At 37.3% G+C, this 24,826-nt stretch overlaps 2 protein-coding genes across 6 annotated transcripts in view; one reads left to right on the forward strand and one right to left on the reverse strand.

Moving 5' to 3' along the window:
* LOC123564333 (centrosomal protein of 131 kDa-like) overlaps positions 1–12,848 on the reverse strand; it is a 57,645-nt gene extending 44,797 nt beyond the window's left edge. The window contains exons 1-6 of the mRNA XM_053536957.1: positions 12,770–12,848; positions 7,081–7,231; positions 6,301–6,337; positions 3,831–3,930; positions 1,479–1,599; positions 129–833 (exon numbers count right to left, since the gene is read on the reverse strand). Coding sequence (XP_053392932.1) covers positions 129–833; positions 1,479–1,599; positions 3,831–3,930; positions 6,301–6,337; positions 7,081–7,230 — 1,113 coding nt within the window. The 5' untranslated portion in view covers position 7,231; positions 12,770–12,848. The remainder of the gene's footprint in view (positions 1–128; positions 834–1,478; positions 1,600–3,830; positions 3,931–6,300; positions 6,338–7,080; positions 7,232–12,769) is intronic.
* Positions 12,849–13,045: 197 nt separating this feature from the next.
* Positions 13,046–24,826, forward strand: part of LOC123564335 (CCR4-NOT transcription complex subunit 3-like) — a 69,836-nt gene continuing 58,055 nt past the window's right edge. For all 5 annotated transcript variants that reach the window (XM_045357837.2, XM_045357840.2, XM_045357839.2 and 2 more), the window contains exon 1: positions 13,046–13,233. In XM_045357837.2, the coding sequence (XP_045213772.1) occupies positions 13,209–13,233 (25 nt within the window). In that variant the 5' untranslated portion in view covers positions 13,046–13,208. The remainder of the gene's footprint in view (positions 13,234–24,826) is intronic.

Below are 24,826 nucleotides of genomic sequence, written 5' to 3' on the forward strand. Positions count from 1 at the left end.
AAATACACAGATAACTTTTAAAAGCAGAAGAAAAAGCCAACACTTCAAATTTAAGCCAAAAAGATGGTTCAAATGATAAAACCAAACAACAAAATAATTAATTTCTTCATGAAATAATAAAGATTTACCCTAATAGCTTCCTGTCTTGCCATCTTTGCTTTTTCCTCACGATTTCTTTTCCGCTCTTCAAGCTTCCTCTCTTCCATTTCTTTTGCAAAGAAATCATTTTGTGACTCTCTTAATCTTTGTTCCTCAAACACTTGTTTCTTTGACTGCAGCAATCTCTGTATTGCCGCCGCACCGGCCTTTTTTCTTGCACTATGCCTTTTGTACCAACGCTGAATTTTTGATGCTGCAAAATTTAACTTTTTTATATGGTCCTCTACTAAAGAATTAGCACCTGTATGAGTCCCACTTTGTGATGTCCTAGTCTGATTCACTGGAGTTTTATGTTTAATGTTTTGGTAAGAATTTTCTAGATCTGATAAACCGACTTTCACACCTTTTGACATACCCTGGAGTGTCATATTATTTGCTATAGCACTCTGACTAGAACTTCTAGGATTATTATTATTTATATGTCTTGGACTTACTCCTCTGTCAGATTTATCTCCCCTGTCAGTATGTTCCTGTGTTTGAGACAGTGACTGTGAAAGTCTCTCATGAAAACTGAATACTTCCTCATCAGAACTACTTCTGGCACTTTTCTGTTGAAATATTGAGTGAGTGTTGGATTCATTTGTAAGCCATTCCTCCCCATCATCCATATTAGGAGATATCTGCTTAGTTTTCTTTGAATTTACTGCTTTTGGAACAAATCTACTTTTCAGGGCCTGAAATTTAAATATTAAAATGTTACCATGGAGACCTCGATATATTATATCATGTGTATCATAAAATGAGATAGTCAAAGCTTTCACTCTGTCTAAACAGCGGACCACATGTACTGACATGCCGCCATAAGCCACTCCTATAAAAAAAATATCAACATAAGGATAAATGATAATGTGCTATGGAACTTCATGCAAAGCGTTTACAGTGAATATACAGTCATGACAGACATCAGTACAAAGCTATTCCTCAATATCTGCACTATCTTGTCACAAAACTGTTGATCACAATGACCACCATGCAGTGCTACTCTGCTGCACAATAATTTTGTTAAATATATATAAACCTCTTTTTACTTTTCTTCCTTTTAACACTCTTTTTGGCAGAGCATATCAAATTCCTAAGTCATTGCAAGGGGTTAAATATTGTTGGGTTTAGAGTCGCATGATTGTAGAAGAAGACCCTAGAAGCCCATTCTGGCATTGTTTCAGATGTGGACGACACATGGTTAGAACCAATGACCTTCCTTACACTGGCTGGATGACTTTCTCACATGAAGAATTTTACACCAAAAGTAAGGTTTAAAATCCACATTGGTGAAGTGCAAGTCAACATTAAAGGAAGATTGACAGACCCTAAATTCATACCTTATTGCCTGGTTCATCCCACAGAACTTTGACAGCATTACCAGTGGGCTTTTTGCTGCTGCTGGTTCCAGTCTTGATTTTAGGTTGAGCTGTACTCTCAAATAATGCCAAGAAGTCATCACTGGAAACAAAAGCTAGATTTGTTATCTTTAACCAATATAAACCCTGTCTTAAAACTCAAGATACAGAAATATGACATAATACAGAGACTTTAAATATCTAACACATGATGTCATTTTGTTTCTCAACTCTTCAGAATTTTAAAATAACTGCTAAAACATAAGACAGTTGCCTTCTCATTCATAGCACACATGGATATACTATGTGATGTTATGAAACATTGTTTAAGAGTTCATTCAAAGGTCATTATAGTGCAATGTGCCTTTATGCTTTCAAACAGCCCTTCAATGCCAGCTTAACTTACTTAAGAGACTTTTCTTTCAAGACGAAAGTCCCTCATTTCTAAACTTATCTTGGAGACTTTCCTTTCGTGGCAGCAGCCCCTCACTCATAACTAAACTTACCTCGGAGATTTTCCTTTCCTGGCAGCAGCCCCTCACTTCTAACTAAACATATCTTGGATACTTTCCTTTTGTGGCAGAAGTCACTCACTCCTAACTAAACTTACCTTGGAGATTTTCCTTTTCTGGCAGCAGCCCCTCACTTCTAACTTAACATATCTTGGAGACTTTCCTTTTGTGGCAGAAGCCCCTCACTCCTAACTAAACATACCTTGGAGACTTTCCTTTCCTGGCAGCAGCCCCTCACTTCTAACTAAACATATCTTGGAGTCTTTCCTTTTGTGGCAGAAGCCCCTCACTCCTAAATAAACTTACCTTGGAGATTTTCCTTTCCTGGCAGCAGCCCCTCACTCCTAACTAAATTTACCTTGGAGATTTTCCTTCCCTGGCAGCAGCCCCTCACTCATAACTAAACTTACCTTGGAGATTTTCCTTTCCTGGCAGCAGCCCCTCACTCCTAACTTAACTTACTTTGGAGACTTTCCTTTCCTGGCAGCAGCCCCACACTCCTAACTAAACATACCTTGGAGACTTTCCTTTCGTGGCAGCAGCCCCTCACTCCTAACTGAACTTACTTTGGAGACTTTCCTTTCCTGGCAGCAGCCCCACACTCCTAACTAAACATACCTTGGAGACTTTCCTTTCGTGGCAGCAGCCCCTCACTCCTAACTTAACTTACTTTGGAGACTTTCCTTTCCTGGCAGCAGCCCCACACTCCTAACTAAACATACCTTAGAGACTTTCCTTTCGTGGCAGCAGCCCCTCACTCCTAACTGAACTTACTTTGGAGACTTTCCTTTCCTGGCAGCAGCCCCGCACTCCTAACTAAACATACCTTGGAGACTTTCCTTTCGTGGCAGCAGCCCCTCACTCCTAACTTAACTTACTTTGGAGCCTTTCCTTTCGTGGCAGCAGCCCCTCACTCCTAACTTAACTTACTTTGGAGACTTTCCTTTCCTGGCAGCAGCCCCACACTCCTAACTAAACATACCTTGGAGACTTTCCTTTCGTGGCAGCAGCCCCTCACTCATAATTTAACTTACCTTGGAGACTTTCCTTTCCTGGCAGCAGCCCCGCACTCCTAACTAAACTTACCTTGGAGCCTTTCCTTTCGTGGCAGCAGCCCCTCACTCCTAACTAAACTTACCTTGGAGCCTTTCCTTTCATGGCAGCAGCCTCCCACTCCTAACTAAACTTACCTTGGACCCTTTCCTTTCCTGGCAGCAGCCCCTCACTCATAACTAAACTTACCTTGGAGATTTTCCTTTCCTGGCACCAGCCCCTCACATCTAACTGAACTTACCTTTGAGCCTTTCCTTTCCTGGCAGCAGCCCCTCAATCCTAACTGAACTTACCTTGGAGATTTTCCTTTCCTGGCAGCAGTCCCTCACGTCTAACTGAACTTACCTTGGAGACTTTCCTTTCCTGGCAGCAGCCCCTCACTCCTAACTAAACTTACCTTGGAGACTTTCCTTTCCTGGCAGCAGCCCCTCACTCCTAACTAAACTTACCTTGGAGACTTTCCTTTCCTGGCAGCAGCCCCTCACTCCTTACTAAACTTACCTTGGAGACTTTCCTTTCCTGGCAGCAGCCCCTCACTCCTTACTAAACTTACCTTGGAGATTTTCCTTTCCTGGCAGCAGCCCCTCACTCCTAACTTAACTTACCTTGGAGACTTTCCTTTCCTGGCATCAACCCTTCATTCCAAACTAAACTTACCTTGGAGACTTTCCTTTCCTGGCAGCAGCCCCTCACTCCTAACTTAACCTTTCCTTCGAGACTTTCCTTTCCTGGCAGCAGCCCCTCAGACAACACTCCTAACTTAACTTACCTTGGAGACTTTCCTTTCCTGGCAGCAGCCCCTCGTTTACTGGTACTCACTGATGAAATATCAGAGAATCCACTTCTGTGACTAAAGCCACCTCCATCACCTGAAAGATTCGCACAGAGAAACCCTAACTTAATAAAAATAAACATGAAAACACATGTAAAGAAAGATAAACCAGTATTCATGGCCCTATATCCACGAAACATTTTTTGGTCTCACCAGAGTCTGAGATTGAAATTTCAATAGCAAATTTTACTAGCACTTTGAGATTAAATTCCAACTGAGACTGACCATCAATATTGAATTCTAACTTCTATAACATTTAATTTTAAATATTTAATTTACACATAAATGACAAATAAAAGTTTCTCAAAATCAAACTCAGCTGAGACTTAAAATGTTTTGTGATCATGAGGCCTGGTTTTTCCAAGTAACTGACAACTTCCCATCATGAATCATGTATGGTGGATGATTGACTTCAGATATATTGTCTTCTGTCAAAAGTCACATAGAAAGCAAATGCCTTGACTATTTCAAACTGATATTTAGAAAGACAGGGCATTCTTGCTTACTGGACTGGAGATTCCAGCGTTTTCAACATTACTGGGAAACCCTTACCCCAAGGTGTACAATGAGTCAAGCTGCAAATGACATCAAAACAAACTATGAAAATAGAATTATGTCTTAGTTTTTACTTTTTATGAAAACCAGGATAAATATCAGCTACCTTGATACTTGTGGTAAAGTTCTCGATATAAAAAGCATACATGCCATAATTCTTTAGGACATTTCCGGGATTCCGAGTTAAAATTTCCGGGATTTTTACTCTTTGTCCGGGACATACACCGTGACATTGGTATTCGTCTGTTTTATGCAAAAATATCATAATATTACATGTAGTTCCCTAAGATACACATTGTTCACTCGCTTGTAACTACAAGCATAATTTGCTGCAAATTCGTCCAGCTTTCTAAGGGAGGTAAATATGGGTTATACACATCTATAGTTTGGCACGTGAATTTATTGCGTTCCCTAGGTGAACAGAATTTGGAGACTGTCTTACTATATACAAAGAATCAACCTGGTCGTCATGATTTAGATTCTAGCTAATATGGTATCATTCTAAAGCTTAAACGTTTATCTAATAATTAAATTTAATCCTTAAAGGAATAAAATATAAAATCTTGTAGATAAAATCGACGATATAAAATATTTGGAGTTGGGTCAATTTTCATGGGTGGGTCGGCAAATGCATTCAACATTCTAATTTAGAATATGTGTGACAATCGATCTAGATCTTAAATGATTACAACCTTTTTAAATAATTATCGTTTAACTGACCGTTTTCAATAATCTCATCCATAAAGGCTACATGTAGCTCTACCGCCAACGTGCTAAAAACAAGGAGATTTTCGACTATTGTTCCTAATCTAAGTATCATAAAACAGTTATTGATTGCATAATCCTGTCAGTTCTTAATCAGGGTCATCATAATAACTGACTGTAACTTAATCAGTGTCATCAAAAGATCGTCAAGTGATCAAAGAGGGCTTAACACGTGTCCCGCTCGAGGGCATGAAACTGATATAGGATAATTAGGAATAAACAATGTGACACGGGGGACTCTTTATTGTGTAAAATTCAACAACTTATGGACAAAAAACAAGTTTTGGGGGGATTATTTTTATTTGTTTCTGTATTTTTATTTTTCTGGGACATTTCAACACTGTCCGGTACACCGGGACGAGTATGTAATTTCCAGGTCAATCCGGGACGTATCACATGTATGTAAAAAGGTTATAATAAGAGAAATACACAACTTCATGTTTTAACAGTAATGAAACTAAACAGGAAACTTTTATGTTGTTGTTCATATTGCATTCTGTTTATGGACGTACATTTCTCATGCCTTATCTAAACACATGGCTGTAAATGTTTGTATAATATGGAATGTAAGAAAAAAATTTACTGAAAGTTGGTGTCGATGTATTTCATCATGAGCGTGCACTTTGGTAGAACCACCAACCTTCCATAAGCCGGCTAAATGGCTTCCTCACATCATGAAGAATTCAATGCCCCGAGTGAGGCCTGAACCCACATCTTGGAGAGGCAAGTGATTTGAATTGAGCAACCACTCAGCCACAGAGGCCCCCGTTTTTCAACAGTATTTCAGTTATGTAATGGTGGGCGGTTAACCCAACCAGTGTCCCTGGATTCTGTACCAGTACAAACCTGTACTCTGCAAGGAACTGTCAACTCCCCCACATGAATCAGTGGTGGAGGACGAATGCTTTCAGACACAATGTCTATTATCAAATTGTCACGAAGAACAAGCATCTTGCCCAAGGATCTAACTAACAACCCCATGATCCATAGATCTGCCGTCTCCCTACTGAACTCAGCAGGCAGGCAAATACGGTGAGTATGTAGAATATTCTGGTCTACTATAATGCTCAACATGTGATATAATTACCCTGACTGGACTTTTTCCTTGAAGACTGTGTTTTACCCTGAAACAAGAAAAGGTTGTGTCAATTCACTTGTATATTTTGCTAAGAAATTTTGTTCCCTAATCATTGACATATTTCATTGACACTTGTCATATTTGACATGAAGGACACTGACAATGCAAAAACTTCATGTATATACAGGGTGTCTCCAAAGGTCTTTTACAAATTACATGCTTCACACACAGCGGTGGAGCAAGAAAGGCATATCCCACTTCTATGGATTATTCTGTATTTTTTGGTAGTGATACAGAGGCTTAATGGTGCATCTCTATCTCTGCATTCAGCCAAGACTAATCACAACTGGAGATCAATACAAACAGACTAACTTCAGAAGGACTTGTGTCAAAGTACAATTTTTTTAAGCTTACTCTCATGGTAGCTCTCAAAAGGAAGCTCATTTATCTACCCAGCATTCATTCTAGGCAAATACTGCTGGAAACAGCACTTAATTATACAAACACCAAAGTAACTTAATTATACAAACAGCAAAGTCTGAATACTGGCTTGGTTATCAGTTACAACTGGGAGGTAGGAATCATACCTAGACCACTAGATTGCAGCCAAACCTGTTAACTACAAATGTACTGCACCATCAGCTACCTTGTATGCATGATACACGCCATATCTTGTTTGAATTCAAAGTTGTTTCTTTGAAAGCGAAATTTATTTTGTCCTTTACATATTTTATATATATACACATATTATGCATGTATTCATTAAATTTTGTAAAATTAACAAATTACCTCTTTCGAAACATCTGTCATAGAATTTGGTCTCTTCAACTGTTTGGCTGATCCTGGCCTGCTCCTGTTGGTTGATGTTGCTGAATGTATACCAGAACCAGCCAGACTCAGGTTTAAGTCATCAGCAGGCTGTCGCCCCCGAGATGACATCCTGAAATAATCATCAAAACTTTTTCTTACCACTTCAATTTTGCTGACTATAATAAAACATACAGTATAGCAAGCCACAGCAAATCATTTGGAAAACCTTGCTACAATATACTTTGCTACACTGAATACCATCATCTAAAACAAAAATAACATTAGGTTACAAAGTACACTTTTCAAATAAATTACCACTGCAGCAGACCCATTCATGTTAAAAGTGCCAATATGCATCATGTCATTATTATTGCATGTTAAATACACCACAAAAGAATAAGTACTTAACAGTTGTTAATGGGAAAATTAGTAAAAACAACTATTCCATGTTTGTTTGTTTGTTTGTTTGTTTTGGGTTTAACGCCGTTTTTCAACAGTATTTCAGTCATGTAACGGCGGGCAGTTAACCTAACCAGTGTTCCTGGATTCTGTACCAGTACAAACCTGTTCTCCGCAAGTAACTGCCAACATCCCCACATGAATCAGAGGTGGAGGACTAATGATTTCAGACACAATGTCGTTTATCAAATAGTCACGGAGAACATACGCCCCGCCCGAGGATCGAACTCGCGACCCCGCGATCCGTAGACCAACGCTCTTACCTACTGAGCTAAGCGGGCGGGCTCACTATTCCATGACTTATAATCTGTCAGTAATTAAGTTTCAAGGCCTTCTTTTATATATATAGTATAGCAATAATTTTCTGATATCTAAAAAAAAATTATTTTTTTCTTTTTGATGTTGTATGATCTGGAGGTCAGTGCCTTTAAAACAAAATATCCAGAACTGAATTGCCAGCATTCACAATTTGTACTTTCAAAAGGTGCCATGGATCAATGCCTTTAACAAAAAAGAATACTGCAAAATTTTAACCTTGACACTTCTGGCCCCAAATACAATCCAAACTTTTGATTAGCTACATAGTAACATACAGGCATAGTTTCATGATGTCCTTGACCTTAAAATCCATGTGCATATTAGCATATCTACAAAGTTTTGTGTCTCTAGGTCATATACATTTTATCAGTGTGTGACATAAGTTTGAAAATACTTATTCAAGGGCTGTAACTCTGTTGATATCAGGTGAAAGCAAAAAACTTCACATGCTGATTAACATTTGTGTTAAGTGTTATACTGTAATAGATGCTATTCCACTTGTAAACATCATTCTAATCAGCACTACCTTCAAACAGAAGTATTAAAGATCAAATAATGTATGAAAAGGCTCAGAAAGAAAACTTTCATTTTGTTACATAATTACATTGGATCATAATTTTTACTGAAAAAGTGTATGTGTATATAAAGGGAAAACACCTTTTGCCTTCTTCATATTAAAGTTAGTAATCTAACTAGGCTTTCTCTAAAGTGTCATCATCTCCAAAACCAGTTTTTCAAGGAACTGTCCTAGGGCCCCTCCTGTTTTTGATATAGAGTGGTGAAACCTATGCTCGCGGTATTCCTATGCTCGCGGTATTTCGATAAATACGCTCTCTGCAGAAGCACAGATAAAATATTTCATCATACTAAGTTCAACACCAACCAGTTGTGAAATGCCTTAACAACAAATGTAGCGATTGCCACGCGTGCCGCTCACGTGACGTATACAGCAACCGATACATTTTACGCAATCTGTTTTCGTCGCACAAATCTCAGACAAATATGTCAAAATCACCCAGCTAAAGTTAGTCTTTTAGAAATCATGTATTGAATTCAGATATAAGATACATTTAAGAGCAATATGTGATAATGTGACGCCTGGCTACACTACGAGTGCCTGTCGAACCATGAAAAGATCGATGTTGATCATAGTATTTTGACGAAGTCCAAATGGCTCTTGCTGAGATGTAGGGAGGAGTAATTATCCTACACACCAAAGAAGTGTAGGAAACATTAGTGAGTTAATCACTGTTGTTGTTTGAATCATTAATTCTTGAACATTCTGTTTTTATATTACATTATTATTTAATATTATACGTTTTTAAGCTTTGTTCTAATAGTGATTCCATTTCTGTAAGAGAAATATACACATAGCGGCACATACTAAATTTTATCCTCATTTCTTTTGTTTTTCACATAATAAATGAGTAATATTCCAAATATTTTACTCCCATATGCTTGATTGTTCATTTTTAGCCTGCTGAAATTTTGTTTCATTCTTAGTTTGATAGATATATCATACCGCCACCATAGGTTCCCTTCAGGGCGAAATTTCACATTTTCACGTATGCCGTGTCGATAGCTCACAAGACGACTAAGTCATGTGATGACGCACATCAACAATATGTTTCGATAAAAGGAGGATAACTTTATGTTTTTGCATAGGCAAATCGAAATAATAATCTTCTCTTGCTTCTTAAAAGGATAATATATTTACAAAATACCGCGAGCATAGATTCCACCACTCTACATCTCTAACATACCAGACAGAGTCAAATACACTACATATTTGCTTATGATTGTTTGCATCCTCCCAGATCATTTTAATTTTCAAATATCTATAGATGGTAGGATGGAGGGCAAAGGTGGTGGCACCCTTCTGGCCATCTCGCGTTCCCTTGTTAGTGCAGAACAGCCTCAGCTCAGGTAAAACTGCAATTCTGTCTGGGCCAAACTGTCCCTCAATAGAGATATATACATCTCTTCCTACAATAAACCTAAGGAAGATGATGAAACATCCTTAATTGAACTTTGGTCAACCATCCAGAAAATCCCCAGACACAGCTCCATATGGGTCCTTGGGGATTTTAATATGCCTGGTGTTGACTTGACATCAGAATCCATCACTGAAAACTGTAGGTACAGGCAGCGCGTAGTCTACATAAATCACCCGACCTCGGTGTTCGTTTTTTAATTTGGGTGAAAATATAGTTAACCTCAATCTTCAGCAAATGGTCACCATCCCCACTAGAGGAAATAACATCTTGGACCTCTTTCTCACAAACATGCCCTCTCAAGTCCATAACACCACAACTTTACCACCATTAGGTTTTTCAGATCACAACACTGTCTTTCATGAGATAAAGGTTAAAAGGCTGCCCTAGACAACGGGTGAGAGAAATGAAATGCTACAAGAAAGCAAACTGGAATGGCCTCAAAAAAGACAAGTGTGAAGTCCCCAGAATCAGTCGCAAAAGAAATCTGGTAATCTTCCCCTATACACTGCATAAAATCAACTGATTCTGCCAAATATCTAGGTGTAACCATCAGCAAAGACCTATCATGGACCAATCATATCAACAACATAACATCGAAAGCAAAAAAATCCCTAAGATTCTTTAAACAAAATGTCAAAACCCCAAATAAAAGAGTCAAAGAGGTTGCATATTATATGATATAAAACTTCTGTTAGACCCCAGTTAAAGTACATTCCTTTATATGGCACCCGTGGCAAAAATATCTAATCCTCAAATAGAGCAGCAGATCAGCAGCAAGATATATGTTTATAATGACTATATGTATAGCTACACTGGGTCATTAGTGTTTCCAAAATGTTGAATGAATTAAACTGGCAAACCTTAGAACAATGCTGTAAGATCAGTGCAGTAACAATATTGTATAAGATCCAACACCACCTTGATATTGTTGACCTTAGAACAACCAGAAACCTGAACTATTTGATACTGTATTCAAAGACGCACTATCATGCAAATTCCTTTTTCCCCAGATGTATACGTCTGTGGAACAGTCTCCCTGTGTCTTTGCAACCTAGTCCCAGCTTAGAAATATTTGCTGGGCATCTGCTGTTCTAATTAAACTTTCTGCTTTAACTTTTAATCTAGCCTGTAAAAAACAGGTCTTTTATTCTATCTTTGTGATGCAAATAATTTCTGCATTTTAACTATTTTCAATAGCTATCCCTGACAACGCGCCTGCTAGTCATAATCGTTCACAATTGTTAAGCAGTAAAACAAAGACACAGATGACTAGAAAATCCCCAGATGATATGCTAGCCATCCGGTTACCCGACCACATCAAAGAAAATCAATAAAGGAAAATTTGCAGACGTTTATAGCTGCCATGTGCTGGTGTTTATTTCAGGCTATTCATTAAAATGTGTAAGATATCTGTTGTATAACCTAATAGGAGGCAAACTGAATGGGGTTTTTTTTCTAAAAAATACTATAAAAGTAGGATTTATCATTTACGAAAATCCAAAGGTAGCAAATATATTACCGATCGGAAAAAATGTTTTAATTAAAACTGGATGTGAAATGTCATTTGCTCTAGAAGAATATAGTTACTTGCTGAGGTTACAAGATATTGTTTGCCCGGATAATCATTTCGGTTGTTGTCACGGCATGGTCAATCCAAGAACGTTATGTCTCAAAATAAAAGACCTGCATCGTGGTATTTTTGGAAAACTGATTTTCTACTTTTGATGCAATTATTTTCAGATAATGTTTATATAAGCAAATTGTGTTGATTTTAGATTAAAAACTACTGAATTTCTAGTGGTCCAGAGAAACAGCTAGCTGTCAGGATTCACTGGTCCACCCGAAAATACACTGTCCCCTGGTCATCCGACCACAGTTAGTGTCGATCCCAGAGTCTATTTACTCACCAATTTGCAAACAAAATTTTTTTTGTGCTGTAATTGTCAATATAACTTCCACAGTAAGTTATTTTATCATCCTACTTCAGAGCTTGTTTTACCAACTTAATCCAAGCCAAATGCATGTATTTTTTTATTATCGGCAAATAGCATCTTCTCAACATGACAACTGATCTGGATGACGGTTTACATTTACAGACGGTCTCTCTATCAAACAGGACGATTTCGCGCTTCAAACATGACATGTAAAGAAATGCCGACAGTTATAATGAAGCTGTCAATCATCAAGAGTTAAAACACTTTGATTAGTTACGGAGCTAATCACATCATTCGAGTGAAGTTATGTCACGGTGTATTGATTTTGTCGTCCTTTGAAAATATCGAAAAGTCCTTTGTACACCTCTGACTTTGTGTACTGGCGTATGGATCATAATTTTTGCCGCTTAAAGGAAGCCCTGCCCGACAGCTAAAATGCAGCCTAGGTGTCCGGTTACCGGACGCTAGACACTTCCTATAAACATACTGCCGATACAATTCTGGAGCAAGGCAGTGGCTAAGAGTCTGGTATATATGCCTACAGTCCGATGTTAACACAGCCTCATCGCATAAGGTCTTAAGATGGGACAGACAACTTGTTTTCTTTTTAACTGCAATGTGAACTTACCAACTTTCTATCACACGTATATGTATGCATGTATTTTTATTCACCCATGGCAGTATGATCTTGCAAAGTACCTGGTTCTGGCTACCATAAGTTAACTGACGCTGTTTTCGCAACCGTCAATTAAAATATCAGACATCTGTAACAATATATAAACATCTCTGGAGACTGAAGCAGAATCTTTTTACCAAGAATGGCAAGCTATTGACAGAACTCATTCACATTTGCCACCAAACATCATTGATTTGCATGGAAAATTGCACACAAGCTGGTACGTATTAATTGAAGTTTACCAAAAAAATGATAATTTGGATTCGTGTAATTTTATTACTTACACTCTATGAAAATCTGAAAATACATAAAATGACAGTTCCAAAACATGCGTAAACAAACTTGTCCGAATATCAACTTCCGGCAAATAGCACGAATAAGATTAGAATTAATTAATACACAGTTTTTGAAGTGTTTCCTACTGACATAATATAGATCCTATTCTTTAAAGAATTGTAATGAAAATAGTTGCAATCACTTTTACACCCCTAAGAATTAAGACACTTTATGATATATAGAGCAAATATGTATTCATTTATAGGACTATGTTTTTTAAAGCAAGTTCCATTTGTGAAAGTTATTAGGTCGAGAAGCAGCCATTTTGATTTTTGTTCAAGAAAAACTGAAAGGATTTCCCTCATTTTCCTGACACTGTATTGTCTTACGAGCTTTTATGGGCTCTTCTAGCATGCATTTGCCACTTTTCTCACAGTATTCATAGCAATGGCTGGGAATCGAAAGCTGCAAGGTATGCTGTTTATGCATATTTACAATACGCATTGCACAGTGGCCAGGTTGTTTTTGTCCTCTTGATCGGATGTAATTATGCCAAAATGGAAGTCATTTAGATACGTTTGTTATGTTTTTCGGTTAACATATTATCTTTATTTTTATTGATACTGGATTATATCTTTAACGTATACCATTAAATCATTTAAAATAGACATTTATTGTTCATAAAACGTCAGGGGAGATAATTTGTCAAGCCAGCTGCTTTGCCAGAGAACAGGAGTCTGAAATTCTGTCAGTACGACTCCAGAAGTCTATCTAACAGAAAAAACCCTATATATAAAATAAACACCAGGAATGAACTATCGAAACCCAGGGTCACATGATAATACGAACAGAACACAGGGTGATCGCAATCTAGCAAATGTGTAGCCCCAACTGATTTGACGTGATCTTACTTAGGAAATATTGAGTTATTGTTCTTATGGACAATGTCTCCACTCACATCAAACACTTAAAAGACCAAAATAGTGGAGGAAATTTTCAGTGAATTGTCATCGCTGCCAATTTGGGTTTAAATACTGATTTTGTTGTGAATACATATACTACCACATCTGCTAACAACCCCAGCTTTACAGATCTATAAGTCTTGAAAAATGCAGAAATCTGCTTCCAGTTGTAAACATTACTTAGCGAGTGCTTTATTGGCTATGAATATTAATGAGCTTAACATATCCAATCAGAAAAAAAGGTTACAGAACACATGACAGCTTGTTGCATGTTCATACGCTATTTCTGCGTGAAGATACAGGTTTTTTTTTACTAAGAAAGTGACGCTGATAGTCTGCGTCTTCCCCTCTGAAAATATTCCTCCAAAAAATCAATTTTCCCTATTCTGGAGGCGAAAAAAACTCCAATTTTCATGTTTTAGTAATATTAGATCCACTTATCTTAAAAATCATTGCATCCTTAATAGTTTGACGTACAGCAATGATGTAGGCAACTAGTCAAGAAGGTGATTACACTAAATATAGCAGTTTTATAACGTCACGGACAGTGTGTCCCAGCATTAACAGTCGCTACATATGACGACGGGAACCAATTGCACATGCAGGGTGTTTCGGTTGACCCGAGGTTCCGGGTTTTGACCCGCAAAAATCCTTAAAAATTCGTATTTGACCTGCACAGAAAATGCCCTGCGCGTCAGCTTGACCTGCGGAAATTTATTTTGAAGTTTCTAGAGTGCGAAAGTTGTGACATGTAAATCAAATCCCAGAGAATTTCAACATTGTTCGTCGCCACAAGGGGAAGCATGACAGTAGGCGGAGCTTCTTATACTATTTAGCTACTGACAGATGTCAATCACACCACGCGCCGACTGACACGTTGTCATCTCGCGGTTTGTATTTAGTAAAAAACACCTGTCATTATCAACTTTAGGTGTTTATTGATCAGAATGTAAAAGTTTATTGATAAACAATGCGAAGAACAGCCTATTATCGTGTTTGTACCACTTCTTTATTAGCGGTGTAGCTTACAGCTTACATTGTATTGTTACATGTCCTGTCGACTTAAAATAAAACTTATGTTATATTATTACTGAACAACAAATTGGATAATTCAAATCATTATTTTATGTGCATTATAGTTTATACGATTATATCAGCCGGTCAGCCGTTGTGATCTATAGCAAATTTATTATCATTCAGCTTTAAAAAAGCAGAAATTATAAATATTGAATAGATATGATGAAAGAAATGAAATTTTAAACAGGTATTTTATCAAGAATTTAGTGCTTACTTTCGTTTTCCATATTTGTCACATGTTTTCGCAGCCTTGATTTTCGGACATTTCTGTCATTCCTTACGAGATTTTCTACTACCGTATTTTCCCGAATAAACGCCCCCGGGGGCGTTACATTTTCCAAAGAGGTTCATTTGAGGTAAAAAAATAAAAAATAAATTTTTTTACAAAACTTAAAAACATCGTTCAAACCAACTGTAAAGTGTTTCTGTGTTTTTGCCCCAAAACGTAATTATTTGGCATCCAATTTAATGCAGTGTGTCTTAAAATTATGCATTTAAATACGGTACCTCATGTATTCCGTGACACGCTCGCGACATTACACATTACGTCATCATACCCAAACAGCTGTGTACTCCGATAATATTTTCCTTAGTACATGCGGGTAGCAATACACAATGTCAGTGGTTTGACACGCTGCTTATGTGCCGGCTTTTAAATTAAAAGTTATTAAAACTGCCGAAGAAAAGGTTAACACTTTTCCGCAAATTTGTTTAAAGTCGACAGGAAGCTTGTGCGCGGGTGGTGCAAAAACAAATCAAAAATGGATTTACCGTTTAATTTTCTATTTGATGATTGGATACGTACCATACTTAGTATAAACGTTTTGGATTTACGGTACATGTACTGTTTAAAAGTGTGTTTAATTCTTAATACATTGGATACTTACTGTAAATTACTTATTATGTGGACTTTTAAAAATGAGGTAGGTGATTTTTTTTCGTTCTTGTTGACTTTTTTCCCCCTCCAAAACGGGTGGGGGGGGGGCGTTAATTAGAGGGGGGCCCTAATTCGGGAAAATACGGTAAATTTTAGTGCAATCTAAATAAATAGTCATTAAAAAGTCTGCATTTAAGAAAAATATGAAACTGTTGCAAAAGCAGCTCTCATTTTGAAGCATTTTTCAAAAATAAAACATGAAAAGGCACCAAACCCCATCCACTTTTAAGCAAAATAGGATAACTTAAAATATGAATTGTTTAAAAAAATCTATGTACTTGTCTCAAAATTGGGAGAAATTACTACAAATTTCAGGAGTTTACCATGTAAAACCAGTATTACATGATGTATCTAACATTGTGAATGTTCTCCAAATTGGCCTCTTTCGCGTGATTTTCCCCCTTTGTCCAGTGCCCAGCGTCTTCCCAATCTCCTAAAATTTTAAAAGAAACCAAAAGTTGATAGTAATTTTCAGACATGTAACATGTACCAATCAATAATACAGACTCTTTTTAATCCCCCACCGTGGCGGAGGGATTATAGGAATGGTCTCCGTCCGTCCGTCCTTCCGTCCGTAACAAAATCGTGTCCGGTCCATATCTCCTAAACCCCTCGAAGGATTTTCATGAAACTTGGGTCAAATGATCACCTCATCAAGACGATGTGCAGAACCCATGAGTCAGCCTTGTCGGTTCAAGGTCAAGGTCACAACTCGAGGTCAAAGGTTTGAGCCTGCCATTTTGTGTCCGCTCTATAGCTCCTAAACCCCTTGAAGGAATTTTATAAAACTTGGGTCAAATGATCACCTCATCAAGACGATGTGCAGAATCCATGAGTCGGCCATGCCGGCTCAAGGTCAAGGTCACAACTCAAAGTCAAAGGTTTGAGCCTTCCATTTTGTGTCCGCTCTATATCTCTTAAACCCCTTGAAGGAATTTCATAAAACTTGGGTCAAATGATCACCTCATCAAGACGATGTGCAGAACCCATGAGTCAGTCATGCCGGCTCAAGGTCAAGGTCACAACTTAGGGTCAAAGGTTTGAACCTTCCATTTTGTGTCCGCTCTATATCTCCTAAACCCCTTGAAGGATTTTCATCAAACTTGGGTCAAACGATCACCTCATCAAGGCGATGTGCAGACCTTATGAGTCAGCCATGTCAGTTCAAGGTCAAGGTCACAGCTAAAATCAAAGGTTTTACCCTTTCACTATCCATAGCAGTGGCGGGGGATTTAGCTGTCTTTCAGACTGCCTTGTAAAAGTTTATTTTGGTACCAAAATAATTCGGAAGTGTATATAACGCGGTCACATCGACCGCCGAAAATAGCAGTTTAATACTGAGGTCACTTAAGCATCGAGTGAAAGACTCAAAAGACCAAAATAGCGGGGGAAATTTCCGATGAAATTTTCACCGCTGCCGATTTGGGTTTAAATGCTGGTTTTGTTGCAAATACATCTACATTTAGTATGATCTACATCTACGGTGTACTGTCCAACAATCAGCAGGTCCTAGAAAAGTCAAAAATTAGCTACATAGCTAAATCTATCTTTTATCTTTATATAGCTAGAAATAGCTATAAAACCAACAACAATTGTTCAGTAAATGTCAGTATGAAGTATAAAACACTTACTATCCTATCCAAATGGTTCATGAGACAAAAGACAATCACACAGAACAGAGATCTATGCTGTTTCGGTTTCAATACATGTTGCAATTTTCTGCAATAAGTCACTACAAAATTGGTTTTATGCAACGATGATTCTCACAAGTGACGCATTCTTCAATGATTTATAACAAAATATTCCTGCATTTATTGTCTTTCATCTTATAAAACATTGGGACGCGATTATGTCCATTTTACATTATTGTTATTGGTTTTATAGCTAATTCTAGCCATAAATAGCTAAATTCAACTATGTAGCTAATTTGTGACATTTCTGAGACCTGATCAAATCTGATTATAACTGGGAGGCGCTTGTCAGGGACAGATGTTAAAGTTCCACTACTAACGCCTAGGGGTGCGTATCTGTCAAAATGATCGATACGATATTTGTATCGATACAAAATGATCGATATTCATTACTTACTTTTTGGTGGCGGCATGCTTATGATGGAGATTTTTTCTTAATTTGTTCAGTACACAGGCCTTTACGCCGATTTTGGGGCTGAAATTCGGCCCCATTCCCCTGGCAAAATAATATACTTTTATCCCCAACTGCACTAAAAAATTCCCCAATTGCAAGTCGTTTTTATCAGCGAAAATTTCCACTGCCGATGGATTTAGGTCTGAATGTATGTGCGTTCTAAACACCGCTTCTAGAAATGCCGCAATCGGAACATCTCAGATATTACCATTAGCGTCAGCCATCGGGAATTTCCCTTTCCAAAGAAAAGCCTTTCCAGAATTTCTGATTCGCGGATATATTTATCTACAACAATCTGATTTGCGGATATATTTATCTAATAACAAGCCGATTCGCGGAAGTAATGAACGAAAAATTCTGGAAATATTGTTAAGTCGAACGGCTCACAAATAATTTGCGCGATCGTGAAATGATTTCAGTCGCGGTCGCGTTCCTTTCAATCGCGTTCATTTCAGTCTACGCGTAAACATTTCACCACCCAACATTTCACTAGTGTTAGTTTAATTTCAGTGAAGAAAGATTGTGAGATACAAATGAACTAAAGCAGTTCATTTGGTTCTTTCACGTGCCCAATGCAAAGCATTGACACACGGGGATGAATTCTTTAAAGCACCTCCCATGTGCTTCAAAACAAAGTGCTAATCACACCTTTAGGGGGTATTTTCGCTATACAGTAATATGTATGGGCTAGATTGTAAATTGGGATTTATCCCGGCACAACCAGTTTTCAACCGCTTAACAAGTTTTCTGTGCAGTTTTGTACAAATGCAAGTCCAAATCTTTGGTTTATTGTCTAACACTTTCTATCAGCATAAGTGCTATAAAACATACCATTTAAGTTTCAAGTTTCTAACTGATCGAATCCCTGGCAGGATGATTTTGAAAGCCATCAATAGGAAGTCATGCTGAATATTTACAACCTAAATTCAACCACAGGTGGTATTTTCCTTCCAGCAAAATGAAACAGCACTAAACTTTTACTGTAGTTTCATTACAACATGGCAAACATAATACACCCAAAATTCAAGTCTGGCAACAAACACTAAAACCAACATTGCAGATCAATATACTGTAGGTACACTTGCCTAAATTGGCACCTAAATTACAGGGGGTAGGGTAAAGTAAATGGCAGCCAAAAGTTAGTGCATTATCTAAAGAACTATATCATGTGTTCCATTACTCAAGAGAACCAGGGTGTCACATCTGCTACACTGATAGCTGTCACATATGACAATGTATTATATAATCGCTAAGCTTTTGACACTCTAAATATTTCAAATTGCTTAGAAAATGAAAAAAATGTTGCAAGGACAGGCATCATGATTGCACTGTCAAAATAATTTAATAATAATATGCTTCACAATTCTGGCAGTAAGCATGTGTTAAGCAATAAACATTTAGTGCAAAAGATATATAAATACTGATATTGGCTTAAGCAAGAATAGGTAGTAGACAAGGAAAGATGCTGGTTTTTTAGTAATAAGAAAAACCTCATGAAAACATAGTACTGCTACATAAATGGAATTTATATAATTTTTTAAGTACCAAAACTGAAGGCGAATAGGTTCCTAACATGTTCTGTCTCTGCTGTAAACAGTGAAACAATCACAACTGATAAATTTGGCTTGTAAAGATTTTTATCATACAAAGTCCTAGGCGGTTGAAAATAGGTTGTGTGGGGATATATATAATGCAATTAAAAGCATTTAAAAAGCTTTTTAAAAGTCATAAAATAAAAAAGGACAACTCTATTTTTGATAAATTACCTTATACTAAGTTTGAAATACAAAAGTCAAAAATAAAGAATAAATATTAATGCTTTATAAACATCTAAGTAGTGAAAAATGCCCATTAAAGGGAGATAATTCAAAAATTGCAAACTATTAAAGGAATAATTTCATACATTGAGCAATTACTTTAGCTTTGAAATTGTTCTTGAAAAATGATTTAAACATTTTAATGACAAGATTAAAAACTATCTTTGATTCAATGTGATATTAGGATGAAATGGTTCAAGGGCAAATTGCTTGGTTAAAGTATAAAATGAAATAGAGATTTTAAAAAAATAATGGCTTCTAATTCTGGCACTTAAGGGTATGAAATGGTCCCAAGATTTTGCAATCAGCTTAAGTCATGGCTAAAAGTGTGCAACAGCCAGGGGAGGCATTGATCTTACTCAATCTGTGTTTTTAGCTCACCAGAGCACAAAGTGCTCAGGGTGAGCTATTGTGATCGCTCACCGTCCGGCGTCCGTCCGTCCGTCCGTCCGGCGTCCGTCGTCCGTCCGTCCGTCCACACTTTCCTTTAAACAACATCTCCTCCTACACCAACAGGCCAATTTTGATGAAACTTCACAGGGATGTTCCTTGGATGGTCTTCTCTAAAAATTGTTCAAAGAATTGAATTCCATGCAGAACTCTGGTTGCCATGGCAACCGAAAGGAAAAACTTTAAAAATCTTCTTCTCAAAAACCAGAAGCCCTAGAGCTTAGATATTTGGTGTGAAGCATTGCCTAGTGGACCTCTACCAAGTTTGTTCAAATCATGACCCCGGGGTCAAAATTGACCCCGCCCCAGGGGTCACTTGATTTTACATAGAAAATCTTAAAAAATCTTCTTCTCGAAAACCAGAAGCCCTAGACCTTAGATATTTGACATGTAGCATTGCCTAATGGACCTCTACTAAAGTTGTTCAAATCATGACCCCGGGGTCAAAATTGACCCCGCCCCAGGGGTCACTTGATTTTACATAGGAAAATCTTCAAAAAATTTCTAAAAATAAAGCAGAAGGCCTAGGTCTTAGATATTTCACATGAAGCATTGCCTAGTGGACCTCTACAAAATTTGTTCAGATCAGACCCCCGGGGTCAAAATTGACCCCGCCCCAGGGGTCACTTGATTTTACATAGGAAAACCTTAAAAAATCTTCTTCTCAAAAAGCAGAAGCCCAAGAGCTTAGATATTTGACATGTAGCATTGCCTAGTGGACCTCTACTAAAGTTGTTCAAATCATGACCCCGGGGTCAAAATTGACCCCGCCCTAGGGGTCGCTTGATTTTACATATGAAAATCTTCAAAAATTTTCTTAAATAAACCAGAAGGCCTAGAGCTTAGATATTTCACATGTAGCATTGCCTAGTGGACCTCTACAACATTTATTCAAATCATGACCCCAGGGTCAAAATTGACCCCGCCCCAGGGGTCACTTGATTTTACATAGGAAAATCTTCAAAAAATTTCTAAAAATAAACCAAAAGGCCTAGGTCTTAGATATTTGACATGTAGCATTGCCTAGTGGACCTCTACAAAATTTCTTCAAATCATGACCCCCAGGGTCAAATTGGCCCCGCCCCATGGGGTTACTTGATTGTACATAACAAAATCTTCAATATTTTCTAAAAATAAACCAGAAGGCCTAGAGCTTAGATATTCGACATGTAGCATTGCCTAGTGGACCTCTAAAAAATTTGTTCAAATCTTGACCCCCCAGGGTCAAATTGACCCAGCCCCAGGGTTTACTTTATTGTACATTGGGAAATCTTCATAAATTTGCTTAAAATAAACCAGAAGGCCTAGATCTTAGATATTCGATGTGTAATATTGCCTAGTCGACTTCTACAAACTTTATTCAAATCATGACCCCCGGGGTAAAATTGGCCCCGCCCCAGGGGTTACTTGATTGTACATTGGAAAATTTTCCAAAAAATTTCTGAAAATCATCAGTTTGACATTTGAAACATATTACTCTGGTGAGCGATCCAGGGTCATCATGACCCTCTTGTTTTGTTTTTTTATATAAAAAAAATTCCCCAATTTGGTATTTTACGACGCAAATTTCCCCTTCTGAAAGGACCCGCCACCCTTCCCCAAAACCATAAAAAAAGGGCTGGTACACTTAGAATTTGCAGACGAAAAGTCATCACCGCAAAATTACCTTCTTACAGGAAGAGTTCTGTTCCGGGTACTGTATACTTACATTTTTCCGATGCTGTTAAACACTGATTGGCTGTCAGGTGTGACGTCGTAAAAATGCATTTCTGGAGTAAGCAAACTGGAGGAGAACTATTACTGAGACCAGTTATCATGTAGTTAGTTTGTTTTTGGTTGATACAGGAACGTTCGATCCGATGTATCGATCGAACCCTGTATACCAGTATTCGATACATATCGAGAACTGGTACGCACCCCTACTAGCGTCTTAACGAGTATTGTATGAAAACCAGAGTTTGTAGCTGTGACTTCATATTTACTGAAAATATGACCCACTGCATCGGATCTGACCAAATAGTCATGAATATGTTCAAGAATGACAAACAAATAAACAAATACCTTTTGCCTATTTCAAACCGAAAGTATGTATTCTGATTGCTTACAGACCCGTCGCGCATCTTCGGATTTTTTCGGAAGTGTGAAAGATCAACAACATTGTAGACTATCCGACCAGTGGTACCTGACAGTGATGTCATATTGTATTTACATTCCAATGTTTGCCTTATATTGTACTAGATTATCATTGTTTCTTTACCTATAGAGTTCGAACCCGGTCAGCGGAACTTTTTTACCTGCACGATAAGTTTTTTCAACAGTTTCATTTTGCAAACAAAAACATATAAAAAAACACATTTTTCCTAAAAAAAGGAAAGCAAATGGTCTTTCCAACTATATCATAATTTTTGCTACAAAAAAAAAATACATAGATATACCTCCTCTACCACCAGTTTCGAACTAGCATCGCCTGCATGGCAAGCAACCAACGCATCCACTGGGCCATACCTTTCTTGGAATATCTCTATTGATAAGGACATATTTTTGTCTATTATAAGTATGCACCCATTGGAATATACCATGCTTGTTTATTGTTTGTTGACAAAATGACGTCACTGTCAAAAGTTCTTGGTGGATCAGTACATACAGCTGAATTCTAAAATCACGCGATCCCGAAGAATTTGCGTCCAATTATGGAAACACGACAAACACAAAAGTAGGACAAAAAGACCACCCATGTCAATCTAAGGAAATAAAAAAAAGAATCACTTGTTTCTCTGCACATGTTTGACTTCAAGGGAGTATTGCAGGGCTGTCATAATGTTTTAGTAGTAATTTATTTCAAAATGTGTAGTCTTTTGTAAAACTCTGAAAGGAAATTTGTGTTTATTTAGCACCTTTAAAAGATGAGCAAGCTCATTAGGTGCAAAGTTAAAACAAACTACAATTACTAACTTAACTAAAATTTAAAAAAATAGATATAGATTAGATTGTTACAGTTGCCAGCCTGTCGGTGAATAGAATCAGACTGGGATGGGCTGTATGTATGCTGGGAGACCATTCCAGATTGTCAGGGTTTTCCCTGACTCTCAAAATCTTGCGTTTTGACGCATTTTTGCCTGAAATGACCCTAAAAAATTGTTACTTTGTGTCATCAATGACGCAGTTTTTATATTCGACCAGTTTCATTTTCAGAAAATTTAGGGGTTTTTTTTTTGTAACTAAAAATAGAGTCTTATTTTAGCAAACCAATCAAAGGTAGCGAATTGGTCAGCTGACCGGCATTGTTCGATAACATTCGGATTTTATTGCTGCCAATACTTGTGTGTGATATTGCAAATACACAAACATGTCACAGAATAATCGAATCCTTTCGTGAAAGGATGTACCGATTTTAGGTGCAAAGTAACTTGAAAATAAAACATCAAAGTAATCATTATTTGTATAGACAAAAAATATTTTTGAACTTTATTAAAAACTGTTCGTTTTTTCAAACTGTTTTGTCCGGCAGTTTGCTTCAATAATTCTCGCCTTTATGTTAACGTTGCGAGATGATGGTCAGTCTAAATGGGCATAAAAAAATTAGACTTTTTAGCAGCTGCAAGACAATATGCCACTCGAAAAGAGAGAAAAAATGTAAAATAACTAAGTGTGTCAACCTTACAGTACCTGCTCTAACTTAGACAAGACTTATACTTTATAATTTTGTTATGTGAAATGTCAAATCAAATCAGGCATGACTAGTATAATGATAATCATAGAATCTTCCTAACAAGCCAGTTATATAGATAAAGTATACAACAGCACATATGGACTACTTTACCTGTATGTTCTATGTCCCCCTGAAATTTCAAATGACCCCTAAATTCTAACCTTAGGGGGACATATGTCCCCCATTTTGTAAAGTCTAGAGAAAACCCTGAATTGTTCTTGGAAAAAACAAGTTAGAGTGGTATTGCGTATGAGATTGTGGGATCAAGTAATTCAGGTTCCTTGTAGTTGTGAGATAATTATGGTCAACTGCAACAAGACTTTACTTTATTTTTAAAAATATGATAAGGGAATTTTTGATGCAGCATTGTTCAAGGAATTGCCAGTTGAGATCTTTAAGCATTTGAGTGACACTCTTTGTTTGACCATAGTTGTTACATACGTATCGAGCTGCAGATCGTTCAATTTAAGTATGAGATAAATTCAAATAAAAATACTGTAACAAAAGGGGATTCAGTTCCTCATTGATTTATGTAAAAATTATCAAATAGTTTTAAAAATTACAAATTGTCCAGTGATTTAACACCTATGTATGTATTGTACACGATTAATGTTTACCGTGTCTACACGGCAAAATGTGCTAGCGATAAAACCAGTAACTTTACATGACAAGTGTTCTTTGATTTATTCTTTATTATTTTGGTCCTTCTAAGTTTCAACAGTTAGAATTGCCTGTCACATATGTTATAAAACAACCTTACTGTCGAATTGTTTTGACTAGCGAACAAAGCTCAAGTAAGAACACACAAAAAAAAATCTACCACACTCAACAGTCTTTAAATCTGATACACTTCACGAGAGTAATAAAAATTTTCTTAGGTTTTCAGATATTTCATCAATCTGTCTGTTTCTATCATTCCTTTAATTTTTAGCTTGACTATTCAAAGAATGGTCTAGCTATTCTACTCC

This window comes from Mercenaria mercenaria, chromosome 2 (genome assembly GCF_021730395.1).
Source record: "Mercenaria mercenaria strain notata chromosome 2, MADL_Memer_1, whole genome shotgun sequence".
Taxonomy (NCBI): Eukaryota; Metazoa; Mollusca; class Bivalvia; order Venerida; family Veneridae; genus Mercenaria; species Mercenaria mercenaria.